Source organism: Blennius ocellaris (assembly GCF_963422515.1).
Source record: "Blennius ocellaris genome assembly, chromosome: 13".
NCBI classification, from domain to species: Eukaryota; Metazoa; Chordata; class Actinopteri; order Blenniiformes; family Blenniidae; genus Blennius; species Blennius ocellaris.
The window spans coordinates 19,711,608-19,732,590 of NC_137662.1; the positions used below are offsets into that span (position 1 = coordinate 19,711,608).

Consider the following 20,983-nt stretch of genomic DNA (forward strand, 5'->3'; position numbering starts at 1 on the left):
CATATATCGATGTTGAGTTTACAGGCTTGCCCACAAATATGACTTACTTCAAGACGATTTAGTCTTCAGGGTCACGTACCTGAAGTGGCCGGTGCCCATGTTGTTGTTCGGCAATAATCTATTTGACACAGAGAGAAATAAAGTGGTTGTTTAAGATTATATGATAAATAAGTTTGCTTTGCTTCACGAAACGCAAAGTGACAGAGCATGAATTGTGACCTGAAATGACAATGAAGTTTAACTGTTGTTTCTCATGTAAGAGGACACAGTAGCAGAGCAGGTTAATGTTGATTTGTTACACAAAAGGTCCACTGATGTGAATGTGTGTGTGAACCAGCATGACCTTGAGAGTGATATTTCTTTCAAACAACAGCTAGAATCATGCTATTTATCATTTGGTGGGAATAGAAAATAGTAAAATCTATGATCTACTCATTTAAGCAGCTGTTTTGTTTCTTTCAACATAAAAGTGTCACTACTAAAAGAAAAAAAAACAGAGTTTTGCTTAAAAAAAAAGTTTTGTTCAGGATGTTTCATGATAAACTGGTGGATTTTGAGCTAGGTGATAGAAAGTAATGGATCATATCTGTGTGTCCGTGACTCCTTTTGTGAGAGAGATGACAATCTTGTTAAATGCTGTTGAGGTACTCACAGCTGTAGTCATGGCAACAGTTTCCATTGTATCGACAGGAGCTCGAGCAGGAGCAGCTTCCCATATGACTACCACAGTTGTAACGACAGGAGGGCTGAGCTGGGAGACAAATATTGGTGTTGATTTTTCAGGCATACCCAAAAATATGACTTACTTCAAGACGATTCAGTCTTTATGGTCACGTACCTGTAGTTGGCGGTGCCGCTGTTGTTATTCCACAATAATCTATTTGACACAGAGAGAAATAAAGTGGTGGTTTAAGATTATATGATAAATAAGTGGACAGAGCAGAGCAGGTTAGTGTTGTTTTGTTACATAAAAGGTTCACTGATGTGAATGTGATTTTTGCTTAAAAAAAGTTTTGTTCAGGATGTTTCACAATAAACTGATGGATTTTGAGCTAGGTGATAGAAAGTAATGGATCATATCTGTGTGTCCCTGACTCCTTTTGTGAGAGAGATGACAATCTTGTTAAATGCTGTTGAGGTACTCACAGCTGTAGTCATGGCAACAGTTTCCATTGTATCGACAGGAGTTCGAGCAGGAGCAGCTTCCCATGTTCCAGCCACAGTTGTAACGACAGGAGGGCTGAGCTGGGAGACAAATATCGATGTTGAGTTTACAGGCTTGCCCACAAATATGACTTACTTCAAGACGATTCAGTCTTCAGGGTCACGTACCTGAAGTGGCCGGTGCCCATGTTGTTGTTCGGCAATAATCTATTTGACACAGAGAGAAATAAAGTGGTTGTTTAAGATTATATGATAAATAAGTTTGCTTTGCTTCACGAAACGCAAAGTGACAGAGCATGAATTGTGACATGAAATGACATTGAAGTTTAACTGTTGTTTCTCATGTAAGAGGACACAGTAGCAGAGGAGGTTATTCTTGTTTTTGTTAAAATAAAAAAGGTCCACTGATGTGAACGTGTGTGTGAGCCAGCATGACCTTGAGAATGATATTTCTTTCAAACAACAGTTAGAATCATGCTATTTATCATTTGATGGGAATAGAAAATAGTAAAAACTATGATCTACTCATTTAAGCATCTGTTTTGTTTTTTTCAACATAAAAGTGTCACTACTAAAAAAAAACAGAGTTTTGCTTAAAAAAAAAATTTGGTTCAGGATGTTTCATAATAAACTGATGGATTTTGAGCTAGGTGATAGAAAGTAATGGATCATATCTGTGTGTCCGTGACTCCTTTTGTGAGAGAGATGACAATCTTGTTAAATGATGTTGAGGTACTCACAGCTGTAGTCATGGCAACAGTTTCCATTGTATCGACAGGAGCTCGAGCAGGAGCAGCTTCCCATGTGTCCGCCACAGTTGTAACGACAGGAGGGCTGAGCTGGGAGACAAATATCGATGTTGAGTTTACAGGTTTGCCCACAAATATGACTTACTTCAAGACGATTCAGTCTTTATGGTCACGTACCTGTAGTTGGCGGTGCCGCTGTTGTTATTCCACAATAATCTATTTGACACAGAGAGAAATAAAGTGGTGGTTTAAGATTATATGATAAATAAGTGGACAGAGCAGAGCAGGTTAGTGTTGTTTTGTTACATAAAAGGTTCACTGATGTGAATGTGATTTTTGCTTAAAAAAAGTTTTGTTCAGGATGTTTCACAATAAACTGATGGATTTTGAGCTAGGTGATATAAAGTAATGGATCATATCTGTGTGTCCGTGACTCATTTTGTGAGAGAGATGACAATCTTGTTAAATGCTGTTGAGGTACTCACAGCTGTAGTCATGGCAACAGTTTCCATTGTATCGACAGGAGCTCGAGCAGGAGCAGCTTCCCATGTGTCCGCCACAGTTGTAACGACAGGAGGGCTGAGCTGGGAGACAAATATTGGTGTTGATTTTACAGGCTTGCCCACAAATATGACTTACTTCAAGACGATTCAGTCTTCAGGGTCACGTACCTGTAGTGGCCGTTGCCCATGTTGTTGTTCCACAATAATCTATTTGACACAGAGAGAAATAAAGTGGTTGTTTAAGATTATATGAAACTAAACTAAACTAAAAGAGACAAACATGAATTGTGACATGAAATGACAATGAAGTCTAACCGTTGTCTCTCCTGTAAGAGGACACAGTAGCAGAGCAGGTTAATGTGTTGCACAAAAGGTCCACTGATGTGAACGTGTGTGTTGAAACAGCATGACTTTGATAGTGATACTTATTTTAAACAACAGTTATGATCCTGCAATAGTGGGATTTCACCAGACACAGGGGTTTTCTGATGCATACCAGATTCCATATTTTTTGGTTGATAATCAGTAATAATTACCGACATCCAAGCTGACCAATGCGCAAACTATTGTTTAATGGCAATAGAAATAAAAACTATGATCCACTCAGTTAAGTATTTGTTTACTCTCTTTCAACATAACAGTAACGATACTCAAAAAAACTGATTGTTGTTTAAAAAAAAGTTTAGTTCAGGACGTTTCATGATAAACTGTAGAAAGACTGTGACATCTTTGTATTTTTCCATATTGACTGAGCTTTTCGTTAGGGAAAAGAAAAGATAAAATTACGATTTTGAGCTGTACGATAGAAAGTAATGGATCATATCTGTGTGTCCCTGACTCCTTTTGTGAAAGAGATGACAATCTTGTTAAATGCTGTTGAGGTACTCACAGCTGTAGTCATGGCAGCAGTTTCCATTGTATCGACATGAGCTCGAGCAGGAGCAGCTTCCCAGCTGTCCGCCACAGTTGTAACGACAGGAGGACTGAGCTGGGAGACAAATGTTCATGTTGAATTTACACAACAGGCTTACCCACAAATATGAATTATTGCAAGATGATTTAGTCTTTAGGGTCATGTACTTGGAGCTTCTGGTGCCCCTGTCGTTCGAGTTTCTGTACGTTCAGTTGTGGCCAGTTGACAGTGTACTACATAACAGAGAAAACAGAAATTCATTCTTTTTTCAATATCATATTGTAAATGAGCTCACAATGAAATTATGATTTTAAACCCACAAAATTGACAAGGAAAAAGTAAATATTAAACCCGCAAATTAGCTCATACACAGACAGGTTGATGTATAACTATTGCTAGTTGGAATTTTTTTTCATGGTAATTTTGACATGTTTTGACTTTTAGAAAGAACATTTCCTTTTGTGCGGTCTGACATCACATCATCTTTTGGGAGCTCTCCAAAACTTCCCAGTTTCTCACTCGGAAAATCCCACATTGACAACATCCAGATATTTTTCCAAACTTCAATCCCCCCTGACTTCCAAGTGATACAGGACTGCATCAACAAACTATTCTGTTTTCGTTACACAATCTAAAACCTAATAATACAAACACATGACTGCTAGTTAGGATGGAAACAAAGCAGACCAAAAGGAACAAGATACAGTGAAGACTGTAAGTAAAGAGCGGATGGACGGTACCTTGCACTCCGTGTGCGATCAGCACGCTGTAAAGGAATAGCAGAGTCTGCATGGTGAATCTCTACACCGTCCAACCTGCTCCAGGTCTTGCTCCTCACAGCTTTTATACTCACACAGCAACATTGGCCTCTTTGTTATGCCACCAGTAAAGACACCAAAGTCAACAGAAGTTAATGATACATTTCTAAGTAATCTTGATAAAGGAACACTTGTTTAACTATGATAAATGATATGTCATAATGCCGTAAGTTGTGAGATATTAAAAATTAACACTAATCCTTTCATGTCTGGTTTGGCACACACTGAATATCATATTGAATTTTCTGTTAAACTATGCCACATACAATTGTTGCACAATCATTAATGTAATCGTGTCATCATAGTAATGAAATCAAAATAGAAATGTGTTGTTAGTAGCAAATGTTCACGTATGTTAAATCATAATTTGTTGTTGAACTTTTTTTTCTTTTGATTGGCAATACAATGATTTGTATGTGAATTTGCATGGGGTGATTGAAAAGGACATTTATTAAATTGTCAACATTGTTTATATTTTTTTCCCATGTTCCTTCAATATAAAACCAGAACAACATGTCGGTATATAAAACATGTTCATGTTTTAAAAATTCTGGGGATGACACAGTGGGAGCATTTACAGTTTTAAGCATGGGTTTGGATTGATAAAAACTCATCTCAGTTAAGTAAAGGCTTTGTATTAAACTGCATGAATTTGAAAAGGTGAAATGCAACTTGCAGAGAACTGTGCAGCCTGTCAGTACTTATTCACATTCACACTGGAGTCATTGCTGCGAAGTGGCCCTGGAGTCCATGAAGCTACATCGCCAGATTTAAAGGTACACAAAGGTGGTTGTAATTTTCATTATTTTGCGTTATTCTGAGTAAAACACATGAAATATTATAGATGAATACGGTAGAAATGTGAACTATTGGTGTCAACAGTGTCAGGTTAAAATCCAGCAAGTGTTCAATATACTGTACAAGTATCTGTTACCTGTCAGCGAGATGACCAGCAATTTAAATTTGTCACACTTCATTTTTCAGTCATTGTCACCTTTTTGTTCTTTCAAGGACATGCAAGCATCCAAGCATCCACAAACTAAAACCCCAATCACAATAACATGTGAAGAGAGCAGAGAAGATAGCATGTTAGAAAATTCAATAAAAGGAAGTAAAACAACTATTTGTGCCTTCCTCGGGGTTACGAAGTGTAAAGTGTGAAGTTTCACCTTATCTCCACTGTGTTATCCTGTTCTATCATCAAATATTGATGTAACAATGTTTGCAGGAGATAAATCCAGGACTGTAAAAGATTTGTTATAGGTTTCTCTTTTTCTGGTGAGAAAATCGAGTGTACCCCACCCTGTACAATCAGGTGTGAACACAAAGGATTTTTTTTTTTGTTAATATTTATTGTTTCATTGAAAAGTACACTTGTCAGATAGTATCTGAACATTTGAATAGAGTTTGCCCATTTACTAGAACATGCTGAAGCTTTGACTAATGACGCGTTTGCAGAATTACGACACTAAAACAACTCAGTAAGTTCTGTGATGTCTTACACCAAGTTTATGAATGTGTTTTCTCACATCATTCATATATGATTGTTTCAGAAATACACTATGAATTCATTAAATTGGAATGGTTCTTTGAATTAAGGCAATAGAGCCACTATCCAAGGTGAAATGGCAGATAATGGCTAGAAAATGCCGGACTGACAGACAATGCAGAGACAGTAATCATGGCAGAACAGTCACTGAGCACAAGGACCATAGAGGCCAGGGTCACAGTAGAACTGATCCAAGGTGCAGACCACATCATAGCCGGGCGTGAGCTGCAGGCATCATGGAGAGACACAACTAAGTGGCTCGGATAGTTTAGAAAAAACAACTGTGTCCAGTATTTAATAGAAGTACTCAATTCTCCCCCGAACCGGGCGAACATCCTGTGGGACTTCAACTTCCAGGCTGACAAACAGTTGTTTGTTGTCCAGCCGGACACTGTGGTGATTCACAAACAACTGAAGAGGGCAGCATAGATGTGGCCGTACCAGCTGATATCAACATCAGAAAAAAAGAACAGGAAAATGTTGAGCAGTACCAAGGTGTGAAGGAACAGCTGGAACAGATGTGAAGGGTTAAAGCTGCTGTGCTGCAGCGGAGCCGAGGAACTGAAGTCTCAGTCCAGAAGAGCCCAGTTCTAAGATACTCCACAGAATAGTCAAACTCCCTGACACTCCCAGCCTCCAGTGGAGGACCTGAACTTACAGATACCACCTCGTACAAAGGAAGGAGGGTAATACAAATAAAATTACCCTGTGGATGGCATGGTGGCTAACTCCCCTGTCCTTCACCTTTGGAAGTGCAGGGTTGAAATCCAGGTATAGATCAACATCATCCAAGAAAAGTCCTTTGGCAAGACTCCCAATGTTATGACAGCACAACTCAAGCACAAGTGATCATGACAAAAGAGGAGTCACACCAGTTCAGACGTCACTCGGGTCAACAAGGTCTGCTCGGTTGCTAGGGCACCGGGGAAATCCAGTGACAAATGGGCTACTGGAACAAGGCAAACATGGACAAGGGGGCACAATACAGAACTCAAAACATAAATTCAAACAAACTATATTGATTCATTTAGAAAATAATAACAAAGGAAATGTAAATTATTCAAATAACAAACTATTATTTTCCTGGTAAAACAGTTTTTTCCCTTGATACTGACGTGGGACTTGTTTACTTTATTTACATTTTGGTTGAGCCACCAAACTGAGTGAAATTAGAAAGCACGTGTGTAATTAGTCCAAAGCACCATTCCTCCACATTCACGAACAAACAACCCTAACAACATGAAGAAATTAGTGAGTCACTGAAAACTGGTAAACACACACACAAACACACACACACACACAGAGAGGGACCCTGTCGTACCCTTTGTGGAAGTTGAGCTCTCCCTCTCACCCCCTCCAGGATGTGCTTACATCATCCTGCCTAAGTCAACATAAAGAGGACATTGGGTGGTCTCTGTCTTCTCTATGTCAGACCTATTTATCTTCAGGAGGAGTTTGTCCATACAAAGCCAGCTGTGAGTCATAGCAGCAGAGCCCCTAATTCAATGCTGCTTTGGTTAATCAGTAACCTGAGTGGGAGCACTGCGGCCGGCCGGGTGGGTTTAAGTAAAGGAGCAGAGTCAGAACCTCACTAAACAGCGGCAGACACATCTGGTAAGAGCACATTTTCACTTCATCTCTCTCAATCTGCCTTTTAACTGTGATTTTAGGAGCTGAGTCAAAATTTCACAATTGACGGCTTCCCTGTGGTTAGTTGGAAACATCAGTTGTTATCTGGAAAAAACAAAACAACGAGGTGTTGTTTCAGCTCTGACAAACTGTTTAACATTTGATTTACAAAAAAGCCTAAGTTGAACTGAGGTTAAAACACAACTCTTTTAATCCTGGATGGTTGTGTAGAGATAATTTGTGTGAGCTGCTTTTATTGATCAGGGACCAAGGCCATGGCCTGCAGTACATACAACATTTAGTGTTTGCTCACCTCCTGCAAGAGTTCATCAGTCCACATTTCTGCATGTTCCAGTAAGCCAGATAAAGTTCTAATTTGGTGTAAGAGAGATGTCACTCATTCAGTCCTTCCAACGTTTGCAAAGTCTATTCATTTAGATTCCTAACTTTGAGAAAATGGTGTTTTGAGAAGACATATTTTCTTTGATAACTAAAAGGTTTTTGTGCAGGTAAAAGTTTGTTGTGCAACTTTTATAAGTCTATGGAAAATGGATACAATATGAAGCCCAATTTCTTCCAACAAAAATCCTATTTTCCAATCACTTTTGTTAAATTATTGTTATTATTCACTCCGTGTTTGCAATTTGAGCATGAGCAATTTTCAGCGTCTGCCTTCATGCAGCTCTGATGTAACTACATCCGAATGAAACATCGATCTTACTTTAGTCAGAAAATACATGCAAATACACGCACGCACCGTGACGCACGTAGATGCATCTTCATTATCTATGTGACCCCTGTTGAAAGGGGTAATGCCTGCTCACATTCACTGACCAGCAGAAGAAGAAACAAACAAAGAGAAATCAATCAATCACTGACATGGTGGCCCATGGCCCATGTTCCTGCAAGCCGATCCAATCAGAGGCAGAAAAAACCAGACTGATTTGGGATGAAAATTTATAAAACATCAGTGCTAGACACACTGAGTAAATGATATTTCAAAGGTCTGTCTGTTCCCCCAACAGGGTATTGATCGAAGTAACCACCAATCAAAGATAAAATGCAAAGGTTCCGCTCGCCTCTCGCAGCCCTCCTGCTGTGCTGCTGCCTCTCGGGGAGTCAAGGAAACCGTGTGTACGTCCACCCCTTCTATCTTTTCGCTGCCGAGAACGTCAGCTGCGTGAGCCTGGATGCCGCCGAGGCCAAGCCGCTGGAGACGCTCCCTGTGGCACCCCTTGACGTGGACGTCTTGACACCAGACAGCAGGGACGTATCAAGGCTGGACACTCAGAAGCAGAACATCACGGAGAGGACGGGAGTCCTGGCCGAGCTGCTGAACTCTCTTGGCCTGAGGATGTACCAGGCTGTCAGCACCAAGCAGCCGAGCGCCAACACCCTCCTCTCTCCAGTCAACACCTACGGGTCCCTCGCCACCTTCTACCTGGGAGCGTCCACGAAGACAGCGAGCTTGTTCCAGGTCTTTGTTTATGAATTATTGAGATGGGTAAAAATAGCAAACAGAACAGCAATGTAATCATATCTTTAAATGGCTTTTCTTTCAGGAATTACTAGGCCTCAGTCAAGGCTCCAACGAAAAGAACTGTGTGTCTTTGGTGGATGGACACAAGGTCCTTCAGACCCTGCAGAGCATCAATTCCTTGGTGGATGACGGACCCAAAGATGAAATCATCACCCAGGTCTGGGCCTTCGCCCGTCAGAACACGAACCTATCTGAGGACTTTATTCAAGGCACACAGGACTTCTCAGATGCGTCCTTCATCCGAGGTGTGGACTTCTCCAAACCTCTGGAGGCCGAGCAGCTGCTGAACACCTTTGTGGAGAAGACGTCAGGAGAGAAGGTGAAGGACATTTTCAAAGATCTGAATCCCAGCAGCAACCTGCTTTTCGTCACCTCCTTCAACTTCCAAGGTCAGTCTCTGTTCAGTTCATTTGACTAAAATTGGAAAGAACCAGATATTTATATTATGCAAATCCAGGGTTTCAGTCGATGATCAATGAAATATTCAAACCTGACATTGTATGTGTGAATATCCAGTGAATTGGGGATGAATACCATTTTGTTGTTGATTCAGTTCTTTTTACACAGAACTTTATAGTGAGTATTTAGAGACACTGCTTCTCAACACATCTTTGTTGTACCTGACATTGTTCTTTTATTGTTTTCTGTTTAGGCAACTGGAAGACAGCCTTCCAGCCAGAAAAGACTTCCATGGAAGAGTTTCATGTGGATGATACAACCACAGTAACGGCTCCACTGATGACCCACACGGGTCAGTACTACTACGTGAATGACAAGGTAAAATATAAATATTTAATTTTGGTTCAATATTGCTTTGTGGAAACATTTGAGCTGCATGGCTGATTCCCTGCTTTGAGAAGTGACCCAAACTGGACCTGCAGTGTTTTTAATTTGTGCTTGTTTTGTTTGATAGTTGCGGCGGTGCACCATTGTGAAGCTGCCTCTGAGCAAACGGTCTTACATGCTGCTGGTGTTGCCCCACGACGGGACCACCCTTCACGATGTAGAGTTGAAGCTGCAGACAAGCGTCATGTCTGGCTGGTACCAAAGCCTCCAGGAAGGGTGAGTGTCGATGTTCTTACTGTCTTACAGCGCGGCAATGCTTTTTTTTTTTTTAAAGACAAGACGTTTGATTTTACTGTATGTCACCAAGTTTTCATGTTAGGGTTATGAATTCTTCCAGATTGTTGGAACTCTCACTCCCGAAGTTCTCCATGTCATCTGAAATGGATCTGCATGAGCTGCTGACCCACATGGATCCAAAAATTGAGGCGGCGCTGTTGGGCTCACAGGCCGAGTTCAGCCGACTCAGCAATGCCAAACCCTTCACTGTAGATAAGGTCAATAAAACCCCTTCTCATAGATTTAAAAACATTGTCTGGATCTGTTACTAATTAAAAAAAAAAAAAAATCCTTGTGTCTTCTCAGGTTGTCAACAAGGTGCTGTTTGAAATGTCAGAGGAAGGAGCAGAACCACAGGATGTGAGACAAGAAGCCGGCATCCCTCTCAAACTATCCTTCAACAAGCCCTTCTTCTATGCTGTGGTAGAAGGAAACTCTAACTCCATCCTCATACTGGGCAAAATCACCAACCCCACACTCTGAAGATTCACGAAAATTATACGAAATGCCCAACATGTCAGACCCGATTCTTTACGATGTGCTCCACCGCCACAGCTGTCGACTCTGCAGGAGATGAAATCACTCATCCAGGCGCAGATATCTCATTTAGATCACAGCCGTTTTTAGATGAGAACTGCAGCACTGTCTCGCTGTAGATCAATAGTCAACAGTGTTATTACCCTTCGTCCCCAAGCTGATCTTTTCCCAAGCTCAGGCTGCGGTCAATGGGGACATCTACATCAGTATTTATGAAAACATGTTACTTCAAATTGTTAATGATTTTTTTTTCCCCCTGTGAAATGTGTTTCAGCAGAGTTCTGTACATTACTTTTAAGTAGAGTACAATAACCACAAGTTTTTGTGTTAATTATCATTATATATTGTAACTAAGAGTTTATTTTTGTCTTGTGATTGATGAAATAAAACATTTGTTTCTAATAGTTGAAATGTAGCCGTTTCTCATTTAACATTTCAATGGTTAACATACTGATTAATTATTTCAAAACCTGCTTGTTTTATCATGGAATACAGTATAATTTCTGGTCTGAATGCAGGATTTATTTCAACATAGCACCCCTTATGTTCAATGTGCAAAAGATTTAGGTTGGTATCAAGAGACAAAAGTGATGGGATTATCATTGAAATAGGAAAGCCTTCGCAAATACATCATATAATCTGTGCCTGTTAAAGGATTTAGATTTGTAGTCTGTTGGGGTCTTTTTAATGTGAAGGCAGATCTAAATGAAGTGTCTGCATGTCAAGGGTCAGTTTCCTCTGCTGCAGGATACATTTGGAGCCAATCAAACATGTTTCCAACTACATGATGAGAAAATACATAGCATGCAAGTATCAGCAGGAACAATACATGTCATTTAAATGAGTAGTGAATTAGAAACAATCTACTTAGTGATCAGAACATTATTGATTTACCATGGCTTGTCAAAAATCCTAGCTGCACTTGTAGCATACACAATATTTTAGCTTTTACAAAATAATGTGCATATTGACATTGCCATTCAAAGAAATGCTATTGTCAGCCTTTTCTTGATAAATTTATCAAGTTTTGATTAGTAATCATTCTGATTTTAGCTCGGCTACATCTGTTGATTTGCTGTTTTTAATGAAATCGTGGGAACGTCGTGTTCGGGTTACTTATTCAGTTAGGAAAAAATATGCAGTGCAAACAAGTTAATAAAACAATAAGTTAATTATCTTTTATCTCGTTTTATTCCCGAGTAAATCATGTTAGACATATAATTTAGTTCCAAACATGTACATACATGTTACAAGCTTAGTACTCAGAAAATAATCTGTCACCATCAGGGAAATGTCATTGCATGACCAAAACTCACATGACAATATGGATTGGAGAGTCTTTTGTAAACATCAGAACCAGGTTCAGATGAGTACAACAGTTGTGGAAAGTTTTTAGTGCATATCAAAAACATTCAACATCGGTCCCTGTTAAAAACACCTAATGAATACAATAATACACAACCCCTTTAATCCCACTTAGCTTCAGCAGAACCGATGCTAAAGTTTCTCCAGCAATGTCCGGCTGGGCCAGATGCAACTCTAAGATGTTTGTGCACTGTGGCTTTGAAAGATGTCATCAACTCAGGTCTTTCAAAAAGATCTTTTTGTATATCGCTGAAACACAACTTGTGCATCGTTTTTTCCTTGCACTCTTCAGGGTCTGGTAATTGTTACAGCTTCCCTCCCATAACGCTGACTTAGTTCAGCATGTGTGCAGCATGTCAGAGGCTTTCAGTCACTGCAGCGTGAACTCTTTACTGGTTTTGCTCAGCGAGCTCCCGAGCTTCATTCACAAGGTCCATGAGTACCGAGAACATGGAGATTTCATGTGGCTGAAGTCCCATCTTCTGGATCTGAAACAACAACATTACAAAACTTAGAAGCAGTGTGCAACGTCATCGATATTTCTCTTAAATGTCAATGGATTTACAGAAGAAATGTAATCATTTGTCATGTCTTTCCCAAATATTTGATTATATATGAAGGTCAATGGCAGTGACCTGTTCCCCCAAATACTCCACATCCAGAGCCAGCTGCAGCCGGATCTTGCCGTCATCCGTGGGGCCCCCGTTAGCTCCTGTCGTCGTCGTCGAGGCTGCTCCTTTTCTGGCTTGCTTCAAGCGCTTCAGACTCTCTTCCATCTTCCTCACTGAGCTCAGCACCTCTGAGATGGTCTCATAGTACCTGGAATCGGGATGAAGCCATATATATATATTTTTTTTACAATTCAATTTACAGACAGACAGAGTATCTGGGTGTGTTTATGTTCCAGCCTACTTTTGTGTGCATTCAGACAGTGCAACACGCAGCCACTCCTGTGCTGTGCTGGGTGTGACTAGTCCAGAGGAGTCAGTCACTAACTGATGTAATGGACGTAACGCATTGTCCATGTATGCCGACGCACGCACTGGCGGGTCCTAAAACAAGAAGGCAATGGAAGGGTTAAAACACATTTGTTTGTATTACGCATCATAGTTGGATTAATCCTGCTTATTTGAAAGTCGTTACTTTATTCCTATTGAAACTGAAGGACTGATGAAGGCTTGTCCACTCAGCTTCTAGTATAATATTACACTTACAGACAATTTACAGTCATTAATGAGCCTCAAATAGAAGACGCACATGGGAAGAACATGGAAACTCCCCATAGAGATTCTCCCCAATACCGGATCGTGAAAATCTTCACCACGGAAACATAATCTCTGACAAATCACTTTGAACATAGGGGGGCCTTGAATAATTAAATCTGACATTCAGCCATTCATAAAGTCATTAAAATGTGTAGCCTTGGTTGAAATAATGTTGTTGTGTATGTGATGAACTGGTTTTTTTTCTAGTGTTTATGTTTATCAGTCTAGAACTCAAGCCAGTGTTGTGGTGGGCAGTCAAGCTTGTTTCAGCCTTCAGGTCAACCTCAGTTCTCTGTATGTTCCTTGGGTGGCTGTAGCTCATCAGAACAATCACACCTGTTAGAGGGGAGGGGTTTCTGCAAGCCCCGGGGCGTAGCTTGTGAAGCTTAATGAGACAGGAGCAGACACAGTGCTCTCGACCTCCAAGCAGGACCAGAGACTCTGCTGAGGAACATTCCTCCCCTCGGGCCGACAACGAGTTGTCTCGGGTGAAGTGAGGGAACTTTGGATCTGCCAGAGGAACTGAAAGAAAGGAGGACCGGGGCGTCTGGACCACCTGGAGAGAGACTGTGCCTGCGAACCTTGCAACTCCTACTACACCTGCCCTTGACCCAACATTCGCCTCTTCACCTCCTTTCCCTTCATCCTTCCCCATCATTCACTCGTGGGACCTGTGAGTAAGCAACCGACACTTCGCACGCGCTTTGTGTTTATGCTGGTCAGCCAGTGAAGTGGCCATTTTGTGTTTCTGGTCTCCACGCTCATAAGCAACGAACTGGGCCTGCAACGAGGGGTTTTGTTTACTTTCGTTTATTAATTTATTGACTGTGTGAGTGAGCAAATCCAGGTTAGATTATCTTTGGTTAACTGTGTTCATTTATTGGTGCTGATGAAGTGAAACGATTCTCCTGCGTTTATTGGAGTCAACTTAAGTTATCCATATTGAGTAGTTTACTTTTTTGTTTTGATTTATTGGATGTTTTCTTTTTTGTAATAAATAATATTTGTTTAAACTCGAGTGTTCAAAATTGAATCAGGGCTCCGCCCCAGAGTACTACACCCCTTTCTATTTATTAGCTATCTGGGGTTACAAATATATCCGACTGTATATTGGTCCATGAATTGGTGCATTACTCATTTCAGTTTCAGGACCAAAGATCCTACCCTTCAATTCGATTAGTTGCATCAGAAAAAAAAAACCTGAGGAACGAGACCCTAAAGGTTTTATCTAAATCTGAAATCCCATGCATGCAAGTCTGCAGCTTCACTCACTTTATTAGTCCTGCGGTAGAGTCGTGGAACCTCGGAGGCACTTTTCAGGAAGCGGCAGCAGCGCTCGGTCAGATGCTGCATCATCCTGGTGTTTAGAGTGGGAATGCTGCTCGACAAGCACGCCTTGGATTCGGCGAGAGCCTCTGACATGTGGGAAGAGGGAGGGTAAATGCACAGGTACACACCATCTCATTATCCTTCTGATTAAGTACAGGGGAAAAAAGACCAAAGGAGACAAGAAATGATGAACTTGCCTTCCACAACAGCAAAGTTTTTGAATCCGATTGCATCAAACCGCTGTTTGACGATCTCAAACAGCTCTGGGATCTGGGCGAAAGAGGAGTCAAATGTCAGAGAGGAAACAAAGATAGTAGCAGGATATGTAGAATGTTGGTAACCCTTTCCTAAAGTGATGATGGACAAGTGGGAATGAAAATCAAGTCTCGATGTGGAAAATTTCAAAATGTGTAAGCGTCATAATTACGGTAAACGAATAGCAGGAAGTGTGTGTGTGTGTGTGTGTGTGTGTGTGTGTGTGTGTGTGTGTGTGTGTGTGTGTGTGTGTGTGTGTGTGTGTGTGTGTGTGTGTGTGTACACGTGTGTGTGTGTGTGTGTGTGTGTGTGTGTACACGTGTGTGTGTGTGTGTGTACACGTGTGTGTACGTGTGTGTACGTGTGTGTACGTGTGTACGTGTACCTGCTCCTGAAGCTTCTGAATATCCGCTGCAATATGAACCAGTTGTTTGGTGGAAAGAGAGGCGGGACTCCCGCTCTCACTGCCGGCCTCGTCCAGCGACGTCCGGCTGGACGTGGAAGAGGCGGAGCTGGGCAGCGGTCTGGTTGGCTCTTTCGTCACTTCAGTGGACGGAGTCTTCGTCAACACCTGTGAAGATTTCGATCATCATGACGACCATGATCAAAAAAAGAGCAACTGGATTATTATTTCATTTATTCTTTTTCTGATTGTTGCTCTTTACAATCTAATGTAAGCTTACCTCGTCAAGAAACTTGGCATATCGTGAGTACAGCTGCAGAGTGAGCTTCCAGAAGCGATGGGCCAGTGGGGACAGATAGACCTTGTCTGACCAGCACTTCACTAAACAGGACCAGAGCACCTCTGATACCTGCAGGTGGTATGCGCTGCCAGCTGGATATGAACAAACACAGACTCAAAGTCAGCGTGGGTACAGAATAATGTGCACACTGTTGTTTCTGTCGCAGCATAAAGCCCAACCTGGTGCCACTTCTAATCCATCAGTGATGGCGTTCTCCAGGCGTCCTGCTATTTCCTTGTATCTAGGAGGCAGCAAGAAGAAATCAGAGAAGAAAAGAACAAAACAATCGATTTGTTATCTGTTTTGTTTTTTTCCCCTCCATCAGCTCTGATATACACGTGCTCTTTGCGTGAAACAATTTTTTTTTTTCACTACACAGAAAACTGTGGGGCAGCTTGCATTGTGAAATAGGGACACAAACTGTAATCTTTGTGCTACTGCGTAATGATGAATGTGTGTTCGAAGGGGTCAACAAACAATATCTGGGGTTTTTTTTCCACATACGCTGTTGAAACCGTAGATCAGCCGCCATGTTAATATGAGGTTTAGTTTTGTGTCGTTTTTATTTATTCTACTTGGAATTCTCCGCCCCTTTCCATTCCATTGGAAAGCGCCTCCATTTGCTTTGAAATCATCGATCAATCTGTATTTTCCTTTACTGAAAAAATACAGACGGGGTGCCATTATAATTTTAAGGACCGTCCATTATTCAAAGTAGATGCTGTGTAGGTCTGCTTTAAATAGTGATTCAAATGTACCCATTTTCTACAGCATACATAAAAATCATGTAACGTAAGGCTGTGAGTTTATAATAAACAATAACATGTCGTATAGAAGTGTAGTTTAGAAATTCAAAAAATAGGTGATTTATGTTTTTGTGCAGTGTCTTAAGAGGAAGCATATTTTAGCCAGGAGTACACCACAGACCAAATGTAGCCCCTGAACTGTAAGCTTCGACTTTTTAATGTAATATGCACCTTAACTGGAAGTAGACAGGCAGGTTCCATTTATTGTGGAAGCTGGTGTACGACTGGTGCACTCTCAGCCTCTTCACACTGGCCTGCGAACTGCACTGGCGTTCAAACCTCCGCACAAAGTCCACACTTGCACTGTAACGCTAGAAGACACACAAGTGAAGAATTTAACTTCTGGGATTAACATATTACTTCTATTCAAAGTACAATATGCCAGTCTTTTATTAATCTGTAAAATACACGAAGCAACTACGGCTGTACCTCATAGAATATGTCGGGGTTTCCAGGGTTGAAGAGGTATGCCAACCTTTCCTCAATCCCTTTGATGATCTCTGGCCATACAGAGTTCACCAAGAAGTCATAACCTGGCACTGTGTCAGCTTTGTCACTGAGGAGAGAAAACATTTGAAATAACTTAAACACTTTCTTTGCCAGAGCCTGAATTTTTCCACATAAACTGACAATAGTGACAAACTATAAGATCTTTATTGACATTTACCATTATACAATTAGTTTTTCTAATTAAAAAGACCATGTCAAGTAACAACTCAGTCTATGAATGTGTTGAATATGTCTCTATACCTAGATATTGCTCCTCCAGTCACCTCTCTCAGCAGCCTGCAGTGGTGAGGAACAAAATCCAAAAGTCGAGAGTACATCAACTGGAGACCATTTAGATTCGACTTCACCGCTTCTTCAACAATTACCTAAAAATAAGACAAGGTAGGAAAACATAAAAAAAAAAAAAAAAAACTTATTGAAAGAGCATCTTTGGTGTAATACTAAAATTCAGCTGGAAAAAAAATACTTCCTGAAAATAATTCAAATCACTACATGAATTATAGAATCTGTCACTGCATTACTTCTCATCTATCATAGCTGCAATTGTCTCCAAAAAGCTGAATTTTCCTTGAATATGCAAGTTCTTTACCTGGTCCATGTATGGTTTGACCAGCACCTGTCCTACTAGGGCTTCAGCATCGCGGGTCTTGTCGATGGTGGCATATGTCCTCAGGCAGTGACGCACCATGTCCACATTCGATGTCTGCAAGCCTTCAATCAGCAGGCCCTCCAGAGACTGTTGCAGCATGGAGGTAATCCCTGCAATACGCTGGCAGAGGACATCAAATAGGGTTCATTGTTTTGCGTCTTGTTACACAGTTAGCACAGATGCACAGTGATGTAAGAGAAGTTCCCTTAACATTCAAAAGAAGTACTCCTCAGAAGCCAATTATGTCTGTCTGTAATTATGACATGCAGACATGAGGAGCTGCTCTCAGGCCCACATACTGACCCAGAGAGGGGCTCTTTGTCTGCCTGCCTGACTTATTATCACTTACAGGTCTGACTTTATCCAGAAGGGGCATGCCTTTGCTCTGCACAGCGTGGAACTGCAGCTGGTTAAATTCTGTAGCAATTCTCTCCAGTATCTGACCTGCTAATAATGGGCTGCACACAGACAGAAAGACAGATACAGACACATGTATGAACAGAGGTATCACTATCAACTTTGCATTTTGTTATTGTAATCACGAAACTCAAAAATCATTCACTTTTGATGCACAACTTTATAATCTACGAAACAATGCCAGTGGCTGAATTAACATGTCAGTTCCTTACCTGCTGATTTCCAGAGAACTGGATTCTTTGGAGGTCTGTGAGTGAAGTATTTTCTCAATCTTCTCCACTGAACGGACCACCTGGATAAGCCTCAGTACACACACCTGATGGGTGAAAAAAATGTATTATCTCTTGGATTGGAAAACAGTTGCCAACTGCACATAGCAGTATTGCTACAATATTCTATCCTGAGGTTTATCCATGCTCCACTCACATGGGGACATACCAGGGTGTGAAAAAGCAAATATACTTTAAACTCAAAATATATAAAGAAGGAATCAAACCTTTTTCTTCTGAAGGTCCTCCTGCTTGGACAGCTGGTTGTCAATAGCCTGTATTACCTCACTCACACAGGATCGCAGACTCTGCATGGAAGGAGTAGCAGAAATAATAAGAACATAATTTACGCCACAGAAATGAATCAGTTCAGAGTTCAAGGGGACTTACTATAACTTCCTCTCGTAACTGTCCTAATGGCACAGAAAGCTGATTGAGAGCTTTGTCCATTCCCACCTGAGAGGAGAGAGCAGAAGTCAGAACACAGACTGTCTTCAGACTGTAAGAGCTGCAGTAGGAAATTAGAACAGTCATACACAGATGGAGATGAAGCTAAAAGCTGCACTACTATGGTAATAAGCCAAAACCTAACAAAACAGAATGAGAGTCATTTTTGACACTGAACTCAACCCTTTCTTGCTTGGTCTAATTTCATGGGATCAAAACTACAATGATTGACACTGAGCAGCATTGATATCAACTGACCAGGTTGGTGGAGAGGTTAACAAAGTCTGCATAGTCCTTGTTGATGAGCTCCACCATGGCTGTTTTTAGCAGCTTGTAGTAGAGCTCCAGGTCTTCTCTCATCTCCTCCAACTGGACCTGCTTCCGACAGTCAGCAACAAACTGGTCGGCATCAAAATCATCCTGGAAATACAGAGGGGGGAAACAAAGAAGTGGTGTTTACTCATGTCTTACGCTAATTAGGTGATGAACTCAAATTAAACAGTGCTGCACGTAAAAATGCAAATGTCAAGCTCTAAAGGGACAGGAATCCTGCACACAGACAGATTCTAAGGTTAAAGCATTATGCTTCTGTTTCTTGCCTAAAGTTACTGAACATATTTATAATAAAGAGAAAACAATAAATCCCTCAAGTAAAACTCCTAACAAACAAACACTCCAAACAAAACTCCAACAGCATTAAACGATCAGAGTGATAAAGCTCTTTCAAACTTCAGCTATACTTTCAATGTGTTGAAGTGTAGCTGAATAATTGTCTAAGATGGAGTGACCTCCTCGTTTATAAATGTAAATATTAATATATACTGTTTGTAACCCACACGTATGAATATATACATTTAATAATATCCGTGTGTCAATATCTTCTGAGCTAAACCAATGCTCACTACTTCGCCAACATACACTAACGACGGATCTTTTAACAGACGTTCACAAACACACCTTCATGAAAACATCTTTGTCGAAGCAAAGAGAGTCCGGTCCCTTTGGTAGATTCATTTTGGACCTAAATATTATTTCATTCACGTAAAAAAATATTAAAAACGGAGTCGATGAGCCAACAGCTAGCTGCTACTGATACACTTCCGCAAACATGGCAAGCGCACCAACGAAGAAGAAGCAGCACAGAAGCACCACAGCGTCCCCCAGAGGCCGAAACCGCACCCTGCTGTCCAAACAAAAGCAGAGTTTTGCTTTGCAATTAATTCTACATCTGTTACGTGTATTGCTGAAATATAAGATACTTTTATCTTTCATCAACTTCACATTTGGTAGGGCTTTATGTCTCACTTTTGACCTCACTGTACTCTGTGTATGACCACACATTACAAATTTTTCCCTCTTTGTTTCAGTGCAAAGAAGTATGAATACATGAACATTTGATTCAACATGTATTTATAAAACCTATAAAGGTTTACATTTACAAAGGAATAAAAGGCTACATTTCAACATTACGGCATTTTACCAATGCCTCCTGGTGAAACACGTCAAAACACAATGTTTCTTTATAGTGCTTTCTATTTAATTTTTGAATTAAATGTTTTAATTATTGTTGTTTGTGGTGGTGAGTTTTGTTTACACTTTGCAAAGTCATTCCTCAAGTCAGGATGGAAACTCCAGTGACCTACATCGTTGACCCCTGCTTTAAATTCGAAGTATAATCAAATATATTGAGAGAAATTTTAATATATATCCATGACTATCACTGAACAACAAACAAAATTGAAATAATTTTGCATTGATTAAAAAAAAAAAGAAGAAAAAAGAACTGGTATGTGTGTGCTTTGTGGGAACAGAGAAACCATTAATCTAATTATTAACCATTTATTTATGTGTTTTGTCTAATATAACAATAAAAAAATGATATTTTCTTTTATGAAGTCCTTCAAAATAGAGATGGCTTTCCTTTGTTGTCAGTCAGTTTAAATGTACTTCATTGACCTCATCACCTGCAGCAGGTCCTTCCTGTACTCTGTACAGGTCAAGACTCGCGTTGTGCAGCAGTAAGTCAGGAGGCTCTTCATGGCTGACTGTTATACTCTAATCAGTAGAGGATGAGGGAAAAGAGTTGGCTTCAGGTTCCTGCGAAAGCAGTCTCAGCTGGACTTCTTTACAGTGTGGAAGAGTGTGGTAGTCCAGGTGGGGTCAGCTGACATATAGGCACCAAGCAAGCTGTGTGTTATGTGTATATGTCATGTGCTTTAATTTGTTTTTGTCCAGCAATGCATAAAATTATGTCATAAACCTGCATGTGAGTTTGATTGATGACATTGAATTCATCATACTGTAGGTGTGGATGTGAGTGTGTGTGTGGTTATCCGTCTCTCTGTGTTTACCCTTTGATGGACCGTTGACCTTTCCAGAGTGTATCCTGCCCTTGCCCATAGTA

The 20,983-nt window shown here is 40.7% G+C and overlaps 2 protein-coding genes across 2 annotated transcripts; one reads left to right on the forward strand and one right to left on the reverse strand.

Annotated features, from left to right (window-relative positions):
* Positions 1–8,385: 8,385 nt before the first annotated feature.
* On the forward strand, positions 8,386–10,470 carry agt (angiotensinogen; the record flags this gene model as incomplete). Its single annotated transcript, XM_080507935.1, has 6 exons — positions 8,386–8,802; positions 8,888–9,254; positions 9,518–9,642; positions 9,779–9,927; positions 10,049–10,205; positions 10,294–10,470. The coding sequence occupies 6 exons, from the start codon at positions 8,386–8,388 to the stop codon at positions 10,468–10,470; spliced, it is 1,392 nt and encodes a 463-aa protein (XP_080364061.1).
* Positions 10,471–11,707: 1,237 nt separating this feature from the next.
* Positions 11,708–19,674, reverse strand: cog2 (component of oligomeric golgi complex 2). Its single transcript, XM_080507827.1, has 18 exons — positions 19,537–19,674; positions 18,838–18,999; positions 18,523–18,588; positions 18,360–18,440; positions 18,076–18,179; positions 17,796–17,904; positions 17,387–17,566; positions 17,038–17,162; positions 16,717–16,843; positions 16,459–16,598; positions 15,661–15,722; positions 15,422–15,573; positions 15,124–15,309; positions 14,681–14,753; positions 14,427–14,569; positions 12,802–12,941; positions 12,525–12,708; positions 11,708–12,377 (listed from the first exon to the last, which is right to left on the reverse strand). Exons 1-18 carry the CDS (start codon positions 19,591–19,593, stop codon positions 12,279–12,281), a joined length of 2,190 nt encoding a protein of 729 aa, XP_080363953.1. The 5' UTR covers positions 19,594–19,674; the 3' UTR covers positions 11,708–12,278.
* Between the last annotated feature and the right edge of the window lie 1,309 nt (positions 19,675–20,983).